Below are 23,170 nucleotides of genomic sequence, written 5' to 3'. Positions count from 1 at the left end.
CCCCTCCGTACTAAAACATCCCATCCCCAACATTTAAAACTCAATGATATACGATTAGTATTTTTAAGATGCCATGGCAACCAAAGATTATACTTGAATTTGAATAAAAGAACTCAACCTCCCTGAAAAATCTTCTCTTAGCTGGAAAGAATACCAATATAATTGTATGTGGAGTCTTGTCAAGTGCATTCAAGAAATGTCAAACTATATTTTCAGCCATGAGTTTGCTTAATCTCCTAAGACTCTCTCTCGCCTTTATGTTGACAAATGAGCAAGGCTGAAATATCAGGGATCTGAGCTGCTGTCAAGATCCACTTCCCATCAAAAGTTGTTCTTGGGCAGCTGTTTTCTCAAAACTTCAGAATTGAAATCTGCACCCACCTCACCTACGGTTCCCCTGGGTTTGCTGCTGAATTCCTCTGTTGCCACTTTAATTGACTCCATGCTTTACTTTTATCGACGAGTCAATGAACTGTTGTGGAATCACACGCAGCAGGAAAATCAGAGAAGTGCCTGGTAATTGTCACTGATTAGGAAGGGGCCTTCTTTACTCATCGGATTCCCAAGTTGGCTCTTGAATGGCATGTGTGGCCCAAATGCCCTCACTTTCATGTTTTTCTACATATAATCCATTTTAGGAAATAGAAAATTTGTATTTTAACAAAATGTGCAACTTGAACCCTACTAAAATAAGTAGGACTAAACGTGTATGACAAGAAAATTATTTAATTGAGTGTCTTATTCTTGTCTCTAATACTGGTAGAGGAAATCTAGTAATATTTGGAACTAAAGACCCATTGGGAAGGAAAATTATGAGACAAAGTTCTATGGTGGTTAAAAGTTCAAATCCCTACTTTGTGTCAAGATAATATTTTAAAATTCAGCATTTTTTAACACTACATTTTAGTCACTTATTTTGATAAATAGGAACCATGGTTTATCCATTCAAGATTGTCTTGTCATCCTTTGCAAGCATACATGAGATATAAGTATTCCTTAAAGAATATAAACTTTTCATTGTGAATTTTCATCACTAAACATAATTTATATAATTCAGCTCTTACTTCCCCTAAGCAGTGGAAATTCTGGCAAATGACATAACATTAACATCAGGTATATTTATACTTTGCGTGACCTACTTAAAGCTGACCTCATTTTAAAAAAACCTCACTTAAGTAGTTTCCTATAAAAAATAGTGAATATACAATCTTGGTATTAGTTCATGTTTTGCTGAGCTGTGGGAATGATAGTATAGAGTAGTGGTCGGCAAACTCATTAGTCAACAGAGCCAAATGTCAACAGTACAACGATTGAAATTTCTTTTGAGGGCCAAATTTTTTAAACTTAAACTATATAGGTAGGTACATTGTTATTAACTTAATTAGGGTACTCCTAAGGCTTAGGAAGAGCCACACTCAAGGGGCCAAAGAGCCGCATGTGGCTCGCGAGCCGCAGTTTGCCGACCACGGGTATAGAGAAAATAAAAGATGTAAAAATTAGTAAAATGTCTTCATTCAGAAAATTGCTAATTGTGAACCATATTTTAATTTGTTCTTGTTTGTGAAACACTATAATTGTTTTAAACTAAGTAACACTATTAACAGTCATAATTCCACATGCTTCGTCTTTTATCTCACATCAGTTCACAGTCATATTTTCTAAGTAATAATTACTCAAAGTAAGCCACACTGGGTAAATGGCAACAATGCTTACTAACATTTAATGAGTGGTAAAGAATTGAATTTAAGCACATGAAGAATTGGGGGAGCAGATCATTTGCTGGTGGGAGGGTGAGCCGAAAGGAAGTGTATGTAGATGATGCTGTAATAGAATAGGCTAAATGATATCATGATTGTTCTTCGTATTATGAGCTTGAAAAAGATGGGAAGAGGGATGCTTGTCCTGGAATCTACAGAGGCTAACTTCTTAAATAGTTTGAGCCAAAGACTGGGCATCGTGACAGTGGTCAGCTCTTCATCGTGGCATGGGCCGGTGTCCTTTTGGGAGTCTGTTGAGTGTATCAGAAGGAGGTCACGAAGTTGCTCTGTAAGAGCCCAAATCAAGTTCTAGACCTAGAACTGGAAGCTCGGTAAATTTTCCCAGTGCTCGCTTACATTGCCCCATGGCAATGGGCTCTTGGGTGCTGCAACTCAGTGAGGAAGCCAGCCCTCCTGTCACCCATGTTTGATATCACGCCTGCTTCTCTGTGGTATAGTCTCTAGGCACCAAAAGATCCCTACCCTTGGCTTCCCTTCAGCTTAAAATCGGATGGTTATGACCCCAAAGGTATGTCAAAATACCCGCATGCCGAACTTCCCTAAAATCACCTTACAGAAATGGTCCCAAACATGCCTTCATATTAGAAACGCAGGGAAACTCAAAAAATTCTGATACGCAGGCTACAATCCAGACAAATTAAATCACTGTCTCTGGAGTGGGGCACAGGTGTCAGTTGTCTTTGATTCTTCCCAGGTAATTCCAATGTAAAGACAAATTTGGGAACCACACCACTAAGTGGAATTCAGGTAAAAAAAATGATTGGGGCAAGCAGCTAAACACTAAGCTTGGTTCGTTGTATCTATATAGAAACTGCCTAAAAGTTTTATAAATTCTGACACCTTAATGACAATTGTATTCATTTAAGATTTCCACAGTGAATATTCATTAAGTATCCATCTGAATGCCATCCTATATAATAAAAGCATAATATGCAAATTGACCAAACAGCAGAATGACCAGTAGGCAGGGGGCGGGGCCAGTGAGCAGGTGGTGCCAGGCCAGCCAAAGCAGGTGCCAGCAGGCAGAGGGAGGGAACAGTGATGGGACGGGGGCACCAACCAGTGGCGGCAGAGGGGCGATGGGGCAATGGGAGGGCATCCTGCAGATGTCAGTAGGACAGCCCGAGAACTCCCAGACTGTGAGAGGATGAAGGCCAGGCTGAGGGACCCACCCCCACCCCCAACCCCCAGTGCATGAATTTTCATGCACTGGGCCTCTAGTTTCTTTATAATAAACCAAAGCTAGTCAGTAAGTCAACAAATACATCATGAGCTTAGGTCTCTGCACCCATGCTGGCAATGGCTAATCTGACCACCATAACAAGTGTTTCCTTAGCACTTCAGAAAGTATTATTATGAAAATGTTTTCATGCCCATATGAGCCTTAAATATTTGGGTGGAAAGACTGCTAAGTGGTACAAAGACTCTGTTTTCATCAGCTGTGATTAAAGTGTAGAGAGTTCTTATCTCCCCTGCATGTTAGTGTACATAACAAAAGAGACCCAACCCTTTTGAGGGGGGTAAGTTTAAGAGGTGTGATAGAGACTTTCCAGAATGGCACTTGCCCCAAATTCACTCCTCACGTGGATCTTTCATGTCATGTCAGTTTCCAGCTTAATTCTCCTGTTTATAAAGCACAAAACAGATGACCAGTGGACAGAATTTGTGCTGAAGTTATATCCTACTTTACATTCCTGCATTTTTGTAATAAACTGAATTTTGATGCCTCTTAGTAAGGAATATGTTCTCTGGTTCAACACAACTCCCTCCTCCACCCCCCCCACCCCCCCCTCATTCACACCCTTTTATCTCATACCAGATGTTTACTAGATCACCCTGGCCCTCAGGGCATTTGAATTTGCAACTCCATTATTTATTATTTATGTAAGTTTAACACAAAAAGCCACTGTCACTCATTAAAACCTCACCTCAAATTGATGACTTAGGATACTGAAAGGAGATTGGGAAGACATAAACAGATGTTATAGGACAATATTGTAAAGGCCTGGCTGGGGCAAGGCCCTTAAGGAGATTCCTTTAATAAGAAAAAGTCAACTTTAAATGCAATGATATTATAATTCCATTTTTATCAACTACAATATATTCTAATGTTTAATACCTCACATATTTGTTATTATTCTGTAGGTGGTTAGTATATATATTAATTAAGTGATTATGAATTTAATGAGTATGTGAGGGAGGCTCTCAGAAAGGTCTAAGTCTACTAAAAGTCTGTAACTTTGCAGCATCAAAATTTAGTAAAATATTTAAAAATGATGCATAGAGACAACTTATCTGATGAATTTTGTCACATTTAACTACTCCTGGGCTGGTGTGGCTCAATTGGTTCAGCATCATCCCTGCAGGGAGAGGTCACATGTTGGTTCCTGTTCAGGCACATGCCTCGGGCTTGCAGGCTCAATCCCTAGTAGGGGGTATGCAGGAGGCAGCCATCAATTTTTTTTTTTCTTTCTCCCTCTCCCTTCTTTTCTCTCTAAAACCAATAAAAACGTTAAAAACAAAAAGAAAAAAAAACTATTTGTGGATATAAAGGTAATTTGAATAAAGGCAAAAGATAACTGATATTTGGGCTAAAATAGTACTAAAAATAAATTTGTACAGTATCCATTTGATAGAATGCACTCTGAGCTTAATTAGGAACTAATTAATTTGAAACTAGAAAACTTATTTTCTCAAAAATATTATCATCTATAGACATAGTCAATTGGAGGTGTCAGAAATTTCAGAAAAAAACACCAATGGCCCTACCTTAGAAACTTATATGGCTTAGAAAAGTATTGCGTGAATATGTACCAAGAATAATTTTCTGCTTGTTTTTCTAAGTGTTCATATAATCAAAGTAAATAATTTCTAAAAATTATATTCTTTAATACAAATAGATATATTTCTTTTTATATTTTAGGGGAAATTTTTAAATGGTCCTTGAAAAGTCATTTTATATCTCCACCAATATAGTATAAACCAATTTGTTGGTCAAAAATGTATTTTAACAACTATATAATTTTAATTATATTTAGTCCTCTGTTAATAGTCAAAAGAATCATATAATAAGCTTGTGTAATAAACTATACAGTCATCATATAAATCAATATGCATTCAATTAAGGAATGATTTTTGATATCGAGCATTTGGGAAGGCAAAAAAAAATTGTTCATTTTGCTAATTTTTTATTGAGACAAAATAAATGCATTTTAAAAATCTACACTTAGATTTGTCAAAAATCTTCTATTGATTCTGTCAGCTCTAGTTGAAATTGAAAACACCAAAGAGAAACTGGGATAATTATAACACAAGTCAAAGAAAAAAGTACTTGAAAATTATTAGTTTTCATTTTTTTCAATAGCTACAGATTCACAGTATCTTCTATGATGTATTTTAAAGCCTTATGAGAAGTGCTGTTCTTTTCAATGAAAACAAATGGCTTCTCTCCAGGTTTCCTGTTTCCTCGCAAGCACCTGACTCACGCATTGCTTCTCATGTCCCCTCTACTCAGCAGTGAGAAACAACTTGAAATTTTTAAGTTTGCACATGTGATGTCCTAGCTTTCAGTGATCTCTGTTCTGCAGCACTAAAGAAACTATTGATGTGGACCCAATCATCTGCTGCATTTGATAACTTTGGAAATATCAAAGGTATTGATTTGCTATTATCCTTAGCTAGTAAGTTTTGTTGTGATTGTATGTATGCTTAATTTACTCCTTTCCTTGTGCAATTACATGTTCACAAAGCTCCTTATGATATTTCATTAAGCAACTTGGTATACTAGTGAAGGGTACTGGAGCCAGGCCAGGTCTTAACATATTTAGTCTGCCAGGGCAAAAGAAAGTTCTTTATTTCCTAATTGGCATTCAGATATATGTGAGCAGAGAAGAACAAATGCCAAGTATGACTTTACGTAGCCACGCATTATCAAAACATTCCCTTTGTTTACTCAAATACTTCAGTGTTGAAACATGGTATAATAGCTTTTATTAAGCAACAACAACAAAAACATAAGTACTAGGAACTTTGTTGCTATAAATTTCTTTTTGATGCCTATAGAACATTTAACTACAAATGAAACATACACTGTGAACATAAACATATTTAGTTATAAAAATCCTTGGGGCAAACAACTACTAAAGAATAGCAACTCATATAAACAAAACAGAGCTTATACCCTGGAATTGCAGTATGTATCTTAATTATAGTGAAATATAACGGTATCCTTTTACTTTCTTTTACAGTCCCAGAAATAAGGTGCTTTCAACCACTGATATTTGCTAAATGGGAATAGAAATAAATAGCTGAGTTTCTAAAGTTTAAATGTAATAGTACTATCTCTTAGTACCTGAAAGACATGCACTCCCCTCCAAACTAGTGACATAATTCAACAAATGTTATTGACACTGGAAGAAAAAAAATCAAGCTAAGTCCTGTGTCTATACTCCATGTTTTGTTAAAATCTATGATTAAATATTACCAAAAAAGTTATTTATCTTGACAGAATAGTGAAGTAGTTGAAAGCATTGAAAACTTTGGGCTCTCTCACACACACACACACACACACACACATTTATTTAGTGCCTCTTTCTGCTTGGCCCACAGAAAGAGGTACTAAATAAAAGTTTATAAAATGTTTTAGAATAATAATCTATTTTTACCAACAAAAAGAAGCCTATAACTTAATTTTTGATGCTCTAATCTAAGCTAATATTAGCCAGCCCTCATCCTATATAAAAAAAAGCCTAATATGCAAATAGACCGAATGGCAGAACGACTGGTCACTATGACATGCACTGACCACCAGGGGGCAGACCCTCAATGCAGGAGCTGCCCCCAGCCCGCAGGCCCCAGGCCAACCAAGGTAGGTAACAGTGGGGGCCCCCGATTGTTCCGCTGGTTGCTCCATAGGTGGGCCCTGATCGCTGACCATGCCTAAGAACCCTACCTGTGCCTAATTTCATGCACCAGGCCTCTAGTCTATATATATAAAAGCCTAAGTGACCGTCTGACCATCTGACCAGTAGCTACGATGCGCACTGACCACCAGGGGGAAGACACTCAATGAACAGGCATGATGAATCTCAGAGGGAAGCGGGGAGAGGGGAGGGCGGGAAGAGATTAACCAAAGATCTTATATGCTTACTAAAGGCCCGGTGCGTGCACCAGTGGGGTCCCTCATCCTGGCCTGTGGGGATCAGGCCAAAATTGGAAGTTCGACATCCTCCAAGGGGTCCTGGATTGCGAGAGGGTGCAGGCCAGACCGAGGGACCCTACTGATGCACGAATCTGTGCACCAGGCCTCTAGTTTCATTATATTATTGACTTTCAGAGGGAACAAATATCAAATATCAATGTCTTCTAGCTTGTATTTAAACTACTTCAGGCAAATGATTGACAAATGGTACTTTAAAAAGTGTGAAACATTGTTAGGAAAATTATAAAGAATGGGTGGCCAAAGGACACCTTCTTTGAGGAAGTATAAACCAAGTAATAGAAAGAAAGTAAAATGGAATTAAAAGAAGCCATAACTGAGCTGGGAACAGAAAAGAAGAAAAGTGAGCATCCCCTACCCCTAATGAGTATGTCTTTCTCTAAGAGATGCTTAGTGTCTTCCACATCTCACCTCAATCCACTTCCCAAGATGCCTTTCATACTCTTAGAATAATATGGTCCATAAATTTTTAATAAATGGATATAAATTACATACAGTACACCAGTAACATACTATAGAATTTGATAGACACTGAATTTAGGGGAGTTATAAGCAGAGCCAGAATTTATGATTCTATTCTTAAACATCTATCTGCTATACTCAAATCTATTTTACTCAGAAATCCTCTTTTTTTTATTCCACATCGTATTCTGTAACTACTTTAAAAATTTAAGGGTCCCGAACATTAAAAGACTCTTGATCACCATTTGTGATGCTATCTGAAAATAGGAGGTTGGACTCTTATCTTATTAATTTTTTAGTGAAAACTTATTATATTTAAAAAACATGAAACACAATGATAAAATATTTATAGAGACATTAAAATATTTATACATGTTAAAGCAAAATGGCCATATTTGTTTCTAAATTTTCTAATGAGTAAAAAGGTAATGTAAAAAATAACTCCTCGCCTGGCCAGGGCACATGCCTGGGTTGTGGGCTACCCCCAGGAGGCAGGCAATCAATGATTCTCTCTCATCATTGATGCTTCTGCCTCTCTCTCCCTCTCCCTTCCTCTCTGAAGTCAATAAAAATATTTTTTTAAATAATAATAATTCCTCTATTCTGCTCTTTGATTCAATTAAATGAGCAGATGAACTGGCAGTGATTTTCAGGAATTATGGGTGCCATTAAATCTACTGTCCTGGGTTTTGTCTGTGTGGTAGTCAATGCTGGTGCCCCACCCAGATCCTCTTGACCTCTGGTGCTCTGCATTCCCCAAGAACATCCTACCAGAGCAGTGGATCTGGCCCAGGGTAGACATTACCTGAAGCCAAATGACCACATCTGTGCTTGCCTCCTCCCGCTCTTCTCTCCTGTGTCCCTCATCTCCTTACAGGTTTCCTTGGAGAGGAGGTCCACACGTGTCCCCAAGCCCATGATGCATGCTCTTTTTCTAGGGAATTTCTCACTTAACATAAACTCTTTATAGAAACACAGTCTGTTGCCTAATTAAAATCTTAGTCCAGTTTCATTGTAAAACATAATGAAATGCAACTACAAATGTATCATACATGGAGTTAACTAATCATGGATTAAAGTCATGAACTAGCTCCAACGAACAGGCTGAGAATGAGAGCAAAAGAGACCACCTCGGAATACTGCTGGGCACTTGAGGCCGGATTCAGGGCTTACATATCTGGTGCCCTTCCATTTGTCACATACACTTGTTCAATGAGTTTGCTAGCTCTGATTCTTTGTTGCATGTCTCACAGTTTAAATTCCTTTCTATTATGAAGTTCAGTAAAGCTGTTATTGCTACTTTATTTTAGATACTAAATCAATTCAATTATGCTTTTTATTCTGTCATTTTAAAATATCAGTGGAAGAGAAATAATTAGGAAGCTGGCATTGATCATAATACAAATTGTCAAGCTCAATTCTAGAGAGAATAACAAGCTAGATGTGATCTCGGTTGTATTCCAGGTTATTGTTCATTGACAAACAGCATTTGAGAGCAATCCACAAAAGAGTGACATGTGTATAATAGAAAAATTTGAACTAAATAAACTATTATTAAGTTGGTGAAATGAAAATAACACAGATAATCACACCCCTTCCTTAGCAAGTATGCAATAAGCATGGGACAACAATAAAAAAAATCACCAAATTTTAGGTTAGGACGTGTATAATAATTACAAAATTTATTTTATATTTCCTATGTTTAAACTAGAAGGAATAATTTATTCTCAAATGCTGCAGAAATATTTCCTCCCTCTATTCTGTTCTAGATTTGTTAATAAATACTAATCCAGAAGGAGTATAAATTATTCTCAACTATGTATTGTTCTTAATCCTCTCTCCCTCCATCCACTAAAGGTTAACCAATCTCTGTCTTGCACAGTAAAGGCTGTCTGCTTCAGTGACTAAAGGGGTACACCTCAACCCAGCTTCCTTCTCTCCCCCAAGCTCAGAGCAGAACTTATGCCACCGACAGCAATAATGACCATTCCAGGAACCATCTGGTGACCTCTGTCTTCTGGTGGGATCTGAGAATCTCAATCTTTGTTTTACCAAAGAATGCCTTTTATACGCACATGGTCACAGCACCATTCTGAGAGCATTGCCTCCATTCAAGGGTGTTTACAATCATGTGTCCTCCTGCAAACAAGCTTCGCAGAAGCCAGTGCATAGCCTTTGGTGGGGGGTGAGGGGGAGGATTGATATCTATGTATCCTGAACAATACAGCTCTCCTCCTGTCCCCTTTAGCACTGTGCAGTGTTCATGTTATAATACTAAGTCACAAAGTGTAATGAGGGAAATAGAAATGGAGCTTAATGCTTATGTGCTCTATCGATTCTTTCAAAAACAATTTCTTGAGCACCTGTTGTATGCCTGGTACTGTGTTGGGTGCTAGGAATATAATTGTGAACACTATGGACACTGTAATTCCCCTCAAAGAGTTTATAGTCAAGTAAGGAGGAGTTTTCAGTTTTGCTTCTTAAATAAGCAGTCTTTTGAAAAAATAAAATAGCAACATAAATATGAATTATAAAATCTGAAGAAATAAAAGCATGTGAAAAATAAAAAGGCAAAACTTGCCATTCAAATATTTAGAGAAATAATTTAATATTTATGTATAAAGCAGGCACAGTTAAAATAGAAGGGAAAAATATATTTTAAAGACTTTTTTTCCTAGCCCAGCTGGTGTGGTTAAGTGTCGACTTATAAACCAGGAGGTCATAGTTTGATTTCTGATCAGGGCACATTCACAGGTTGTGGGCTCAATCCCCAGTGGGAAGTTTTGCAGGAGGCAGCCAATCAATAACTTTCTCTCATCACTGATGTTTATCTCTCTCTCCCTCCCCCTTCCCCTTCCTCTCTGAAATCAATAAAAAATATTAATTTTTTTTCCTAAACTCATATTCTTGAAAGGGCTTCGATAGAGAGAAATAATAAAACAAATTTAAAACTTTTATTTCTTCTTATAACCCAGCTACAAAGGCTATGTTTTATCCAACCTAAAGGCCTTTCCACATGAAGGTATTGACTCAGTTTCTCCAGTTCTAGTGGAACTCTGAGTTTCAAGAAGAAAAACAAAGTCTATTAACATTGCACACAATTTAAAAACAAATGGTGACTATACAAACATGAAATAAAGGTAGTCAATTGGCAAACAATGCAATTGGTGTGTGTGTGTGTGTGTGTGTGTGTGTGTGTGTGTGTGTGTGTGTGTGTGTGTGTGATTAGCTTCATAGTGGAAGCTTTGCTAGTAGTGGTAATATGTATACAAATGCCCACAGACCATCCTGGGGAAAATAGGTCAAGGCCAGACAAGTTCATACACACCTAGTTTTATGATGAAAGATGCTCATTAAGTACTTTAGTGTTTACCATGAGAACTGCCTTCTTTAGGTCATGGCTCAACTTCACCTTTTTGTACCTTTCCCTGCACACCCCTTCTCCCAACCTGGAGTTAACTTCAGACCTGGAGTCTGACGTCCCTGTCACTATCAGGAGCCATACACCATTAACTGCCACAAGAGAAAAGACACTAGAACAGGGGAGTAAGGTGCTGGGAAAAGGTATGAGTAGGATGGATAGATAGGAAGTGCTAATAAACGAGGAGCAGGAGCAAGGGCCATCTCCATGTCCTCTGAACCCCCTGCCACCTTAGACCGAAGCGGAAGCTGTGACCTCTGTCTTCTGAAGGAGGGACGGTAAAACTGGAGCAACGTGCTGTGGGACCGGCCAGCCCCACTCTGCTCCTTGCTCAGTGGCTCAGAGCCTGGGCAAATGTGTGGCTATGAGGCAATGGTGGCATATGAGACACCCAGTGTTTTTGATTCATGCTTATCTTTATGACAGTTCATCTCTGCTCCTACCATGGACCAGCTCAAGGATGAATTATACCAGGTATCACTTTATTTCCTTTATATTATTATTTATTTAACCAACTTAACAAAAATGACACGAGGTGCACCATGGAGCTAGAAAAAGTCAGGACTGCCCAGTGAATGGAATCCAGTAGAGCCTGATGCTCAGTTGGGTGAGGGCCAAAGATATTTGTAAGATTGATTAATAATTCCCTGCCTGTGGGTGAATCATGTAGCCCGGTGTGCCTTTTAAAACCATGGGAAAGTTATGGATTTTGTCCATAAAATAAAAATCCTTACTTTAGAAATGCATTAAAAGGTACACTTTTATTAGAAATGAAAACAGTCACTTGTTTCATCATTGATATTCATTTCATGATGAGAATTCTGCAGACAAATGAAGGTCAAAGCTACCCTAAACTCCACTTGGGAGGAAAACTATTATTTTTTAAAATGTTATCAATGCACACATATGTAGACATATAAATATTTATACAGAAACCTCCTGCCTAGCCAGTGAACAGAAATGGGAATAGAATGATGTGCTCTGGGAATCCTTCCTGTGTGACTGGACTTGCAAATCAGGAGCGCATTGTGTTTCTTTTGCCATCCCTACCACTGTGTCTAATGAGGAAAGGTGAATATTTCATATAACATGAGCAGAAAGGGACTTTGGATTCTACCCAGTTTATAGAAAGGAAAAGATGAGAGGCCCCGGGAAGTAAGGTGACTTACGATCACATTACTTAGTTAAACTTAAAACCTAGTTTTCTTGACTCTCAATCCAATCCAACTTCTGTGATATGGGAACTATAATTAGAGTAGTAATCTATGGTATAGGGAGAGGCAAAACATTATCAGGTTGGCTAGTAGAAGCAGAAGACATTACAGTAGTAAATTTAGGAGAAACTATGAAGGTTAACCCGACTGAGGAGAAAAAGAAAGGCCATAGGCTGAAGTCTGAAAATATTTCTATTTCCCTAAACCACAAGAGTAAGGCAGGTAAGTGCACAGTAGAAATACAACCCAGAAGATTCAGGGTCTTTGGATAAAGCTGCACCATGCATTTGATTCCCTAAGCTGCCCTAGGAACTGGACCCCACCTTATTGCTCAAAAGAAATAAATCCAGATAAAAACTAACCAGTAAATAGAGGCAGAGTCATAGATGATGTTGGAGACACCATCTTGAAGGAAAGTCTGGGGAGGAGTTGGATGAAACTGGGTCACAAACAATAACAGGAAAGAAAGTGATTTATGGCTGACTTTTGCCTGAAAATTGCGAAGCAAGCTTCTAGGTCTTATTGGTCTATTGCTTCTCCCCTGATTTTATGAGAAAGCAACTTACCATACTGTCTTAGTCTATCCAAGCATTGGCCATCGGAAGGAAACTCCAGATGCTCTGGAACCTCATGCTCCTGGGGTTCCATGGAAGAATCTTGGGTCAATGAGCCACCCTTGCCATCACTTCAAGGACTGGGCCCAGTGAGGGGATGAGAGCCCACAACATGAATAACAATAATAAAGCACTAGGCCTGCATTCCACTTCCGCATGTTTGTTGTGTGTGTTTGTTTGTTTGTTTGTTTGTTTGTTTGTTTGTTTGTTTGTTAATCATCACCCAAGGATATTTTTTTCACTAATTTTTAGGGAGAGTGGAAGGAAGGGAGGGAGAAAGAGAGAAACATCAATGTGAGAGAGACACATTGATTGATTGCCTCTTGCATGTGCTCCCAGGAGCAGGGATTGAACCTGCAACCTAGGTATATGCCCTTGACTGCGAATCAAACCCATGACCCTTCAGTGCACTGGCCGACGCTAGCCATTGAGAAACACAAGCCAGGGCCCACTTCAGCATTTTAAATCTTATCACAGGGCCACATATTTAATCTTTACAGGAAACCTGTAACACAGGTAGAAATTATTCATCCCTTTTAAGAAACGTGTGCACCAAGGCTCAGAGAATTGTGTATTGCTTGTGGAAGGTCAAACCACTGGTAGCAAGGTCTGAGGGTCTGCATTTCCGATCCAATTCTCCATTTTAGTGAACAGATTCACTACAGAATGGAGTCAAAATCCACAATTAATGCAGAGATTTTTCAAAAGGCAGCACCTCAAATTCCACAGAAAGTGTATATTTAAAGTTCACATAGTTCCTTCTAAATAATTTTTTCCAATGGAAATAGAAATTTTTTACATGCATCAGCCTGGTCTCAATGGCTGGTTTATTCTAATTACAATTTCTAGTGAGTGCAAATAAAATAAATCACTTCTCAAATTTAGATTTTAAAGTTAATGGAATGGGATGCATCTGGTAATTTGTTCTGTTAACATTCTATAATTGAACAGAGGTGGGAGGAGGCTCAAAAACAGGCTATACAAACCCTTTCATGGTTACTTAATACTCTTGCAGGATGATCACAATAGCAGCAGTTAAGATATCACTGTTTCTTGTTCCCTGAAAACCTTCCTCTAGGTAAGAAACAAAGCTATCAATGGAAACGCAGTAATGGTTATGACAATCTACCTGTGGTCCCTGGAACACATCTGTAGGGGCACATCCATCCCAATTCTTGTTTATGTTGGGTATCATCATTCCTTTGGTAGGGCTCATTGTCAAGTGATAGATGAATAAAGCTAATTAGGATTAACTATACTTATAAAAGGTGTCAATGAATGTTAAAGTGTCCCATATTTATGAGAGTTATGCTCTTTGCACTTCAAGATTCTCTTATAAACATATAGGTCATAGAGCCTTTTAGTACATACTGTGTTTAATTAACCCAATGGTTAAAAACAGAAGCTACTTTCTTAACAGATGAGCTCAGCAAGAGATATAGTTTGTGTATATGTTGCAGGCATATAATAATAAAGACTAATAGTACATAAAAGATTAAAATATACAACTCTCAGAACTCTTAGTTACTACTATTAAGTCAGGTTTGATGAGCAAAACAAATATGAAAAACTATTTTAAAAGTCCATAAAGAATATTTAATGTGATTTTTTTGAGACAGGCCACACAACATTCCTTACCTAAAATTTGCCCATGGTAAAAACAACAACAAACATAATTTCACAGGTAATAACTTTCTATTAATTTCATGAATGTGTATATGTTTGTATATACATGTAGCCCAGGAAATAGCCATCAATATTACAATTGTATTTTTTCCCTATGGTAAACAGATATTACATATTATCTGGACTTACCTATACCCATGAATGTGTTTCACTAAAAACAGAGGTGACTATGTTCTCTAAACCATCAAAAGTGATGTCTATCCCACATGTGAACATGTCTTCTATCGGCTATGAAATGGATGAAGTTAAAATTTCTTACCATCCAAGCTGTGACAAAGTCCCCCATCCAGGTCCCCACAGCAGCTACCTTCATGAAACTCTCATTTCGGATGCCCATATAGTCTGTAATGATATATGCTCTGTGGAAACAAACACACAAGACATTGTCCAGACTCAGAGAGACATACAGTCAAAGCCGCCTGGCTCAGCAACATGCAAAGAGACTTTCCCTCTCTCGGTAAGCTTTCCTGCTCTCTCTCCACATGCACTTACAAACCGGAGAGGCTAGGACGGGCTCTGAGGTGTGTGGGTCAGTTCCAATTAGGCTTGAAAGACTGTGACTATGCCAATTACCATCTGCATTCCATTTTGAGCTGTAAGACTGACAACAGCTTTTGGAAAATCAAACAGAAATACTCAGCAAAGGCATCATTTCATGCTCACTCAAGCATGAGGAGAGCAGAAACAACTGTCGAATTAGAGTAACTTGAAAGGAAAGAGAAGAGCTCACTTTCCTTCAGTCTGTCAAGTCAGGACTTTTGGAGAGGTGCTGGGATGAGGCTTCAGATATAATACCTGAAAAATGTTCAGAATAATGTCAAGATTTGGGGGAAATTTCCACACGATAAAGCAATGTAAAATGTGATTCAAAGATACCTACTTTAAGTTATTACTTAAGTAACACTAGCCAGAAGATTTAATGTCATCACTCCTTTTGTTTAGCTAACTCTGTTTGCTAACACCAATTTGTACTCTTCACAGGTCAAGGAGAGATTCAAAGGTACAACAAGTAATGAGACCATGCTTATTGTTGACTTCGCATTTGCATTTTCTCCTTTGATAGTCAAGAAAATCCTAAGTATTATTTTTCCGTTTATTAATTTCTCAGAAAACTGTGACTCAGAGAGATCAGTTAACTTGCCTAATCAATACCACATAACTAATGAATGGTAGTTAGGAACTAAATATCATTCTCTCTCTAAGTTTGTTCTTCTCAGATTTTTTTTTTTTTTACTTTAAATTGTGTTCCTTTTCTTATATGATAATACCTGTACAGTTTAGAGTACTAGTTGAACCTGATTCTTCTTAGATTAACTTTAAAACAACACATAGTAAAGAATGATATGTTTGTCATTTATCTACTAAAAGTATAAAGAAACACATATTTTGAAGCCATTGAGAGGCAAACCATCTCCAGGTCAGTCACTTTTTTTCTGGGGTTATTTCAGATAGTTTTTGTAATCCATAAAATAAACAGATAATGGAATAGTTTTATTTAATAACAAAAGCAAACTTATGAACTTTAAAAAAACAACTCTTTCAATATGCTTCATTCACCTGCCTTGGAGGGTCTGCATAAATCTCTTAAGGTCTCACCCCAAAATTCCTCATGTCTAACTCCATGGCTTTCCATAGAAGCCAAACAATTTATCGCTGCCATAAAGTGCACACTTCCAATATGCCAGAGATCATTATTAGCACTTTAAATACTGTGTCTCCACATGTCAGCACAATGACATGTATTATTATTCCTGTTTCATCGACATGGAATTGAGGCTTTAGAGAGTTTTTGTAACTTTTTCAAGGTCAAGCATTTAGTAAATGGACAAGTTTTGAATCTAAATTTGACTGACTTCCAAATCTAGGCACTTAACCACTATGCCATACCTTCTTCCTACAAGTGCAAGGGAGAGATAAAAATAAAAATAAAACCACAAAGGATAACTGCTGTTTACCAGTATTTTAGCAGGCATGACTTATTTCCTTTGAGGACAATTGATAAGAAATCAGAAGAGCATCCAGAAGCTGCACCTCCCCAGAGCTACCACCAAGTCTCGCACTCCCACTGAGTTCCCTAACCAAGCAGCCTCTACGTGAAAACCCCCACGTTAACGTGGACAGTTTGGTGTTACTCCCGTCAGTACCACTGCTGCTGACAGTCCTGGGGCAGCGAACTCAGTGTCCTCGGGAGTATTAGCTCTGGGAACTGCCCAGCTCTTCTGACGACACCTATTCTGAAGAATATGCTCAATGCCACCCCCTACTTGTCTGCTTTGCCAATTAGTTCTAGAAAGCAATGGGCTGGGGTAGAAATGTCAGGGCACATTCATTGTGGTTGAATAGATGTGTATAAAAGAAGGTATCATTCTTTTATTCAGTATCTAAAAATAAAAATGAGATAAACTTGCAACATATCAGTGATCTAGCCCCCCGCCCCAAAAAAACCCTACGAAAACTAAATAAAATTACCCCCAAACTCTGCTTAAAGACATACGAGAGCTGATGAAGCAATGAGGATTAGAAAAACCGAGATACCAGATTGAAAAGAATCATGAAAAGGTGAGCTGTATTTCCTGAGGGGACATTTGCTGATTCCGGACTTGGCCTGGATAGAGGGCAGTCTCGGTGGATTGGAGAGACATGAGAAACTTAAGGAGCCAAGATCCTCCTGAGAAAGTACGGGCCCGGAAAGGAGCATGATACACACCTGGTTTTCCTTTCAAGACTTTTGCTAAATTATGAATTTGTTCAGGGGAAGCTAGACACTCAGCAGAAAGTCCCTGAAAAGCATAGCAGAGGTCTGGCAAGTTCCCCACACTGAAGAGATTGCTATGGTTCAGAACCTGCCAGATGGAATGGCCCAGGAGAATACACAGAGCCATGGAGGGCAGGGGAAAACTACAGATGGTCCTTGACGAAACTGGGAATCAGTCCTTGCCAGTCCATTCAATGCCTGGATTAAGGTGATCAGGCTCTAGTCCTTCTACTTAACAGAGGAAGGAGTGAATCTTTTCTGAAAGAATAAAGTATAACTTAGATCCTCTTTATATATTTTAACATTCATTCAAACATTACTAAGATGTCAAGAAATAAGACCATGCTACTGAAAACCAAGAGAGAAAACAATATCTAGACAATAAGCTCCAGAAGGACAGGAAGTTATTTTGGTTCTTCGTTTCACTGTTGGTTTGCTAGCACCTAGAGCAGTGGTTTTCAACCTGTGGGTCGTGACCCCTTTGGGGGTCGAATGACCCTTTCACAGGGGTCGCCTAAAACCATCGGAAAACACATATATAATTATATATTGTTTTTGTGATGAATCACTATGTATAATTATGTTCAATTTGTAACAATGAAAATACATCCTGCATATCAGATATTTACATTACTGTTCCTAACAGTAGCAACATTACAGTTATGAAGTAGCAACGAAAATAACTTTATGGTTGGGGGTCACCACAACATGAGGAACTGTATTAAAGGACCGCGGCATTAGGAAGGTTGAGAACCACTGACCTAGAGCTATGTCTGCATATAGAAAGTGATCAACATTTGCTTAATGTATGAATGAAATGACCCCAATTCTTCACATTTATTTCTATATAGCATGGGTAGACCTATGCCTAGTAAACCCTAGAAGCAGAATAAAATGAGACTGAGTCATGAAGGATGCTTCCTCAGAGGAAGACATTAAACATGTTTTTAAACTATTTTGCGTGTTCACTTTATTTCTCCACTGACATTTATATCTCCTTGACTGCAGGATAGCTGTCCCATGATCATCTACAATGACGTATCAGCACAAATCAAAGATAGGCCCTTCCCCTGTGGCTGTGGGCAGGTGGTGAGAACTGGATGCTATGATAACAATGCAGATGAGACAGCACAGGGAATTTATGAAATAACTAATATATTTAAAAGTGATGAGGGACATATAAAAGTTAGTAGTTAATCTTATTTTTGCTGATTTGGAAAAATGTAAAGAATTACAAATATGCAGACCTGTCAAACTTTTTTCAATTATTAGTTTACTGATTTGCATATCCATTAACATTTAACTATATTTCCTGCTTAGGTTGTAAAGGACAAGGCATGCATACATTTACATCAGCAATTTGAGCCAGTTTGAATATCACATTGGACTCATAAAGTTGTGAGACTTTATACCCAATGATATTAGGCAGTGGTTCTGAATTAAATTTAATGGCTAGGAGGCACCATTGAAGTTTGAGTTTTGTTTGGAGTTTTTACCTAATTATTTCAACTATTCACACATCTTTTGCATTGTTTTGTATTTTAGATGATTATTTCTACTATGCATAATTCTAAAACATTTTGCAGTTCTATCAGCCTTCCAAGTAAATATTGGTCACTAAACTTTTCTTTAAAAATTCTAAATGAATTTTTTTTCAGGCAACAACTTCAGGTTTTATGTTCCAAGCTTACCTGTCAAATTCATAACAAATGTGTAGAAAATTTCAAACTACAGGATCTTGGAAAAGTTCATAATTATCTTAGCCTATAAACATGAGCTACCAAGACTACTGTAGCTCTCTCTCCACCATGTGAGGATACAGCAAGCAGGCAGCCATCTACAAGCCAGAAAGAGAGCTCTCACCAGGACTCATCCATGCTGGTACCCTGATCTCAGACCCCCAGCCTCCAGAACTGTGAAAAATAAATGTCTGCTGTTTAAGACAGAAAAAGAAAAAAAAAAGACTATTGTACCTAAATGGTCATAAACTAAACAGACTCTACTATGAGCTACATAGTCAATAAAACTGTAATACAATCACTCTTACAGGTGAGTCATGATCACTAGCAAAAAAAAAAAAAGGTTCAATTCACTTCAGCCTGTTATTTATATGTAAGTGGAAGCAATCATTGCCAGGTGATTTATGAGTTGAGTTTCTGAAAGTTTAACAGGAGGCAGTAAGCATAGATCACCAAACCAATACTGATTCATGCTTCACTGAGGATCCATCTGTGGCCAGATGGTTTCATCATGTCTCAGCTGTGTCTCCCAGCCATGTTTGGGCAACATAAACAATACGGGGGGCTTCACACATAAGTAAATCATGAATAAGGAGTTGACTTACATGATTACAGATCTGCATTAAACACAATGAAACAAAACAAAAACTCTAAACATCCTGACAACATTGAGGTACAATTGGTCACTACAAAACTTCAGGAGTTAAAAATCTAGATTTATTATATTAACCTTTTCTCTTTTTGTGTTTGTAATGAAAATATTAACAGCCTTTAATCTAGTCACTTAGTCAACTATTATCCAAATAACTACATTTTAGTATTTTGCTCAAAATTCCTAGCTCTTGATTTTGGAAAGGATTTGATAGAGCTCAATGTATGTGTATGGACCTTCCAGGAAAGACCTAGGGTATGAAGCTATGGAGCAAAATCCACTGAAATGTCAAAATGCTGCAGACAATTGTTAGAAGTAACCTGAAATGATTACAATTGCAACTGGAATTAATATTGCTTATAGATAAAATACCACCTCAAATTCCCCAACTTTAGCCATTCATCCCTTCTAATTTCTATGAAGAAGTCAGATATAAAAAGACTGTAGATGGAGTTTTCATTGAACAACTCCACCAAACTTCAACTATACTTTTCATTCCTTACCTAGCTTCAGCCCATTCAGTGAATTTCACTTATATTAGATGCAGAAACCTTAGTATAACATCAATTCCTCCATCTCCTTTAATCTCAACATTTGACTAGTCACTAAGGTTACTTCTGAAGGGCTCTCAAATCTATGGTGTTTGTCTTTCATCATCACTACCAATGTCTTAACTCCTTTCATAATCTTCTCTGTTCTGAATTACACAGTAGTCACCCATTTTTCTGTGACTGTCTCCCCTTATTATAGAATATCTATGGCCACTAGAGTGACTTCTAGAGTTGTCATGTGGTATGACAGGGGAGCAGGAGTCCTGGTACCAGAAAGTGCTGAGCTTGCAAACAACCTCCCCACTCTAACCTAGGACAAATGATCAACTCAGTCACCACCCAGTCCCTCATCTGTAGAACAGGGATTTAAAAACACCTTCCCTTCACAAGGGTTTCTTGAGGATTAAATAAATTATTTAAAGCTTCTAACAACTATTCATAATAAGCATGTTAAAAAATGGTTGCTCGCCCTGACTGGTTTGGCTCAGTGGATGAAGCGTCGGCCTGCGGACTGAAGGGTCCCAGGTTCGATTCCGGTCAAGGGCATGTACCTTGGTTGCGGGCACATCCCCAGTTGGGGTGTGTGCAGGAGGCAGCTGATTGATGTTTCTCTCCCATCGATGTTTCTAACTATCCCTCTCCCTTCCTCTCTGTAAAAAAATCAATAAAAATATTTTTTTAAAAAATGGTTGCTCTTTGGCCTCCTGATTCCTACCTTCTAAAATAATTATAGTAGTTCCCATTGTCACATTGTAAAAAGACTCTCCACTCTTTCTAAGCCATATTCTTTTTCAGATGCTTCTCCTTCTATCTCACATCTTTTTTTCTCAGGCTCTGCTTCTCACCATGAAATCAGTCTCTCAACAATCCACCATTCTATGACGTACCTTAGTATTTGTGGGCAGTGCCCTCTTTGTTTGAAATGCCATCCTCTTTCTTCTGGCCTAAGATTAGTAACTCAACCTATCCACTGAGAAATCGCCTGCCATTACTCTTAAAAGCCATCCCTTCCCTAGTGTTACTATGTCAATTTGAATATACTCCTATGTTTAATACATTTCCTAGAATATTTTAATGATTTTTCTCACATTGCCTCTCTCTCCCAAAAGACTTGGTTCATCAATACAAGAGCTAGATAGTAAAGACATTCATTTTATCCATGTGGAAAAAAATTATTTTACTACCTTGCAAATGGATACTGCCAAACTACATTTGTTGTTTGTTCTTTAAAGTAAAAATTTAGAAGTTTGCAAGGTTACAAAACAATGTATCCTCAAAACTTATTTTAAAGTTACAGAATTTTTGTGGTTATTCCCCAATTTTTTTTCTTAGTTCAAATTTTTTCTCAACCTCACAAATACTCCAGAAATATACAATCTAACAAAATGCTCAAGGAGTTGTCTTCTACTCCTGATAAATTAAACACTATCAACATACTTCATGTATCTTTACTAAAGTTATTGGACAAATAATAGAAAGCACAAAATTTGTAAATCCTGATCTTGTTGCCAAGAGAATCCCAATAAATCTCAAAGGATTGCAGAGAGTCACAAGTTATCTAAAATTAATTTTATATCTAACTTAATCATATTTTAAAGTTAAATAACATTCAATGTGTTTATGACTGTTCTAGTAAAACTTATCTGAATTGTAAAAGTGAATTGCAAGCTGTGCCAGAATAGCATTAATTAATTTACCCTACATAATGATGCTTCCTTCCAAAGTAATTACAGAGGCATAAAATACTTATATATTCTGCTAAATTCTGATGTTACTCAAAGTAGGACAAAAAAAAACAAGTTTAACTTTAATCTGCATATGTCAGCAAAGATAATTGTTCATGGTTGTTTAAGGGTCAAGATAGATAAAAATAATGGAATGAAAACAATGAGACATAAATACAATAATTAACTTTTGGCAGATTAAGCATACATCCACTTAGTGGAGAACAGAGACCTGGAAAAAGTTTCACAGGAAGTTGGGATAGGCACCCTAGAATTGAGTTTACCAATAATATAAGTAATTTGAGGTAGCATATATAGAATCCAAAGACTTTCCAGGTGTTAAATACTGCTGGAATGCTAAATATCACACACCCTTCACCCTCAGCAACCCCTGGATTTGAACTCTCTGTATAAGAGCCAAGCCTATGGCTATCTCCTTAGTCTAATAATGTCTAATTATAATCACATGCCCTTCAAATTGGAGGTGATATCACTTCATTGCTCTAGAAATTTGCTCTGCAACTTTATTAATTATGCAGTTTCATTTGCACTAACAATGAAGAATTCCAAGCTCTGCTTTTGCAGTGTGTGCCTCACAAGTTCCGCCACACCAGCCTATAGGAAGAACAGAAGGAAATAAAGCCACATTGCCCTTCACCTTATGAGCATTTCAGGCCCACAAGGTTCTTCCCAAATAATTCAAATGGTTTTCAGAGAGTTTTATTTGTGCTGCTAGAACTTTTAGTTACAATAGTGCTATTCTCAGTTGACACTGATGTCAAAGATGGTTCCAAAGTGATCCTGTTCTACTGATGTCCGCCAAAGCTGTGCTATAGCCATTCATGTTGTCAGTGTGCATGCCAACGTCCAAAGGTACTGATATCTGTGCCAAAGGCAAGGGAGACATCATTACAAATTCTGTTACTGTACCCTGTGCCACCTTCACCAATCCTGAGTTCCATCACCAGTACATTCGCATTGCCCCACTGCCCTGGTTGAAGGTAGAAGTTACACCTCAAAGAAAATTAGCCAAGTCTGCACCGCCCAAAAGCCTATTATCATTTGAGAGGCCCCCAGTGAAGCAGCCAAGTTCCAGTCAACCACAACCCCCTTGGTCACAAGTCTGTCTATTCACAGACTTCCCAATCATATTTTTATTGGTCACTCTTAAAAATGAACAGACTTCAGATATCATATATTTGAAAAAAATCTCCAACAAAATTTCAAAAAACTCAAAACTAAACAAAAACAGGGAAGTCAGAGGATATAGAATATGCAGAAAGCAGAGAAAAAGTATGAGGCTATAATTAAGATATTTTTCAGACCTGCAAAGTCAAAATTCAATTGTAAGTTGAC

The 23,170-nt window shown here is 37.8% G+C and overlaps 1 protein-coding gene across 3 annotated transcripts in view; it reads right to left on the bottom strand.

Annotated features, from left to right (window-relative positions):
- The window catches only part of TMEM117 (transmembrane protein 117), a 449,537-nt gene that overhangs the window by 200,233 nt on the left and 226,134 nt on the right, over positions 1–23,170 (bottom strand). For all 3 annotated transcript variants that reach the window (XM_059682637.1, XM_059682638.1, XM_059682636.1), the window contains exon 4: positions 14,653–14,752. In XM_059682637.1, the coding sequence (XP_059538620.1) occupies positions 14,653–14,752 (100 nt within the window). The remainder of the gene's footprint in view (positions 1–14,652; positions 14,753–23,170) is intronic.

Source organism: Myotis daubentonii, chromosome 2 (assembly GCF_963259705.1).
Source record: "Myotis daubentonii chromosome 2, mMyoDau2.1, whole genome shotgun sequence".
Classification (NCBI taxonomy): Eukaryota; Metazoa; Chordata; class Mammalia; order Chiroptera; family Vespertilionidae; genus Myotis; species Myotis daubentonii.
This window is presented reverse-complemented; position numbering and strand designations above follow the sequence as displayed.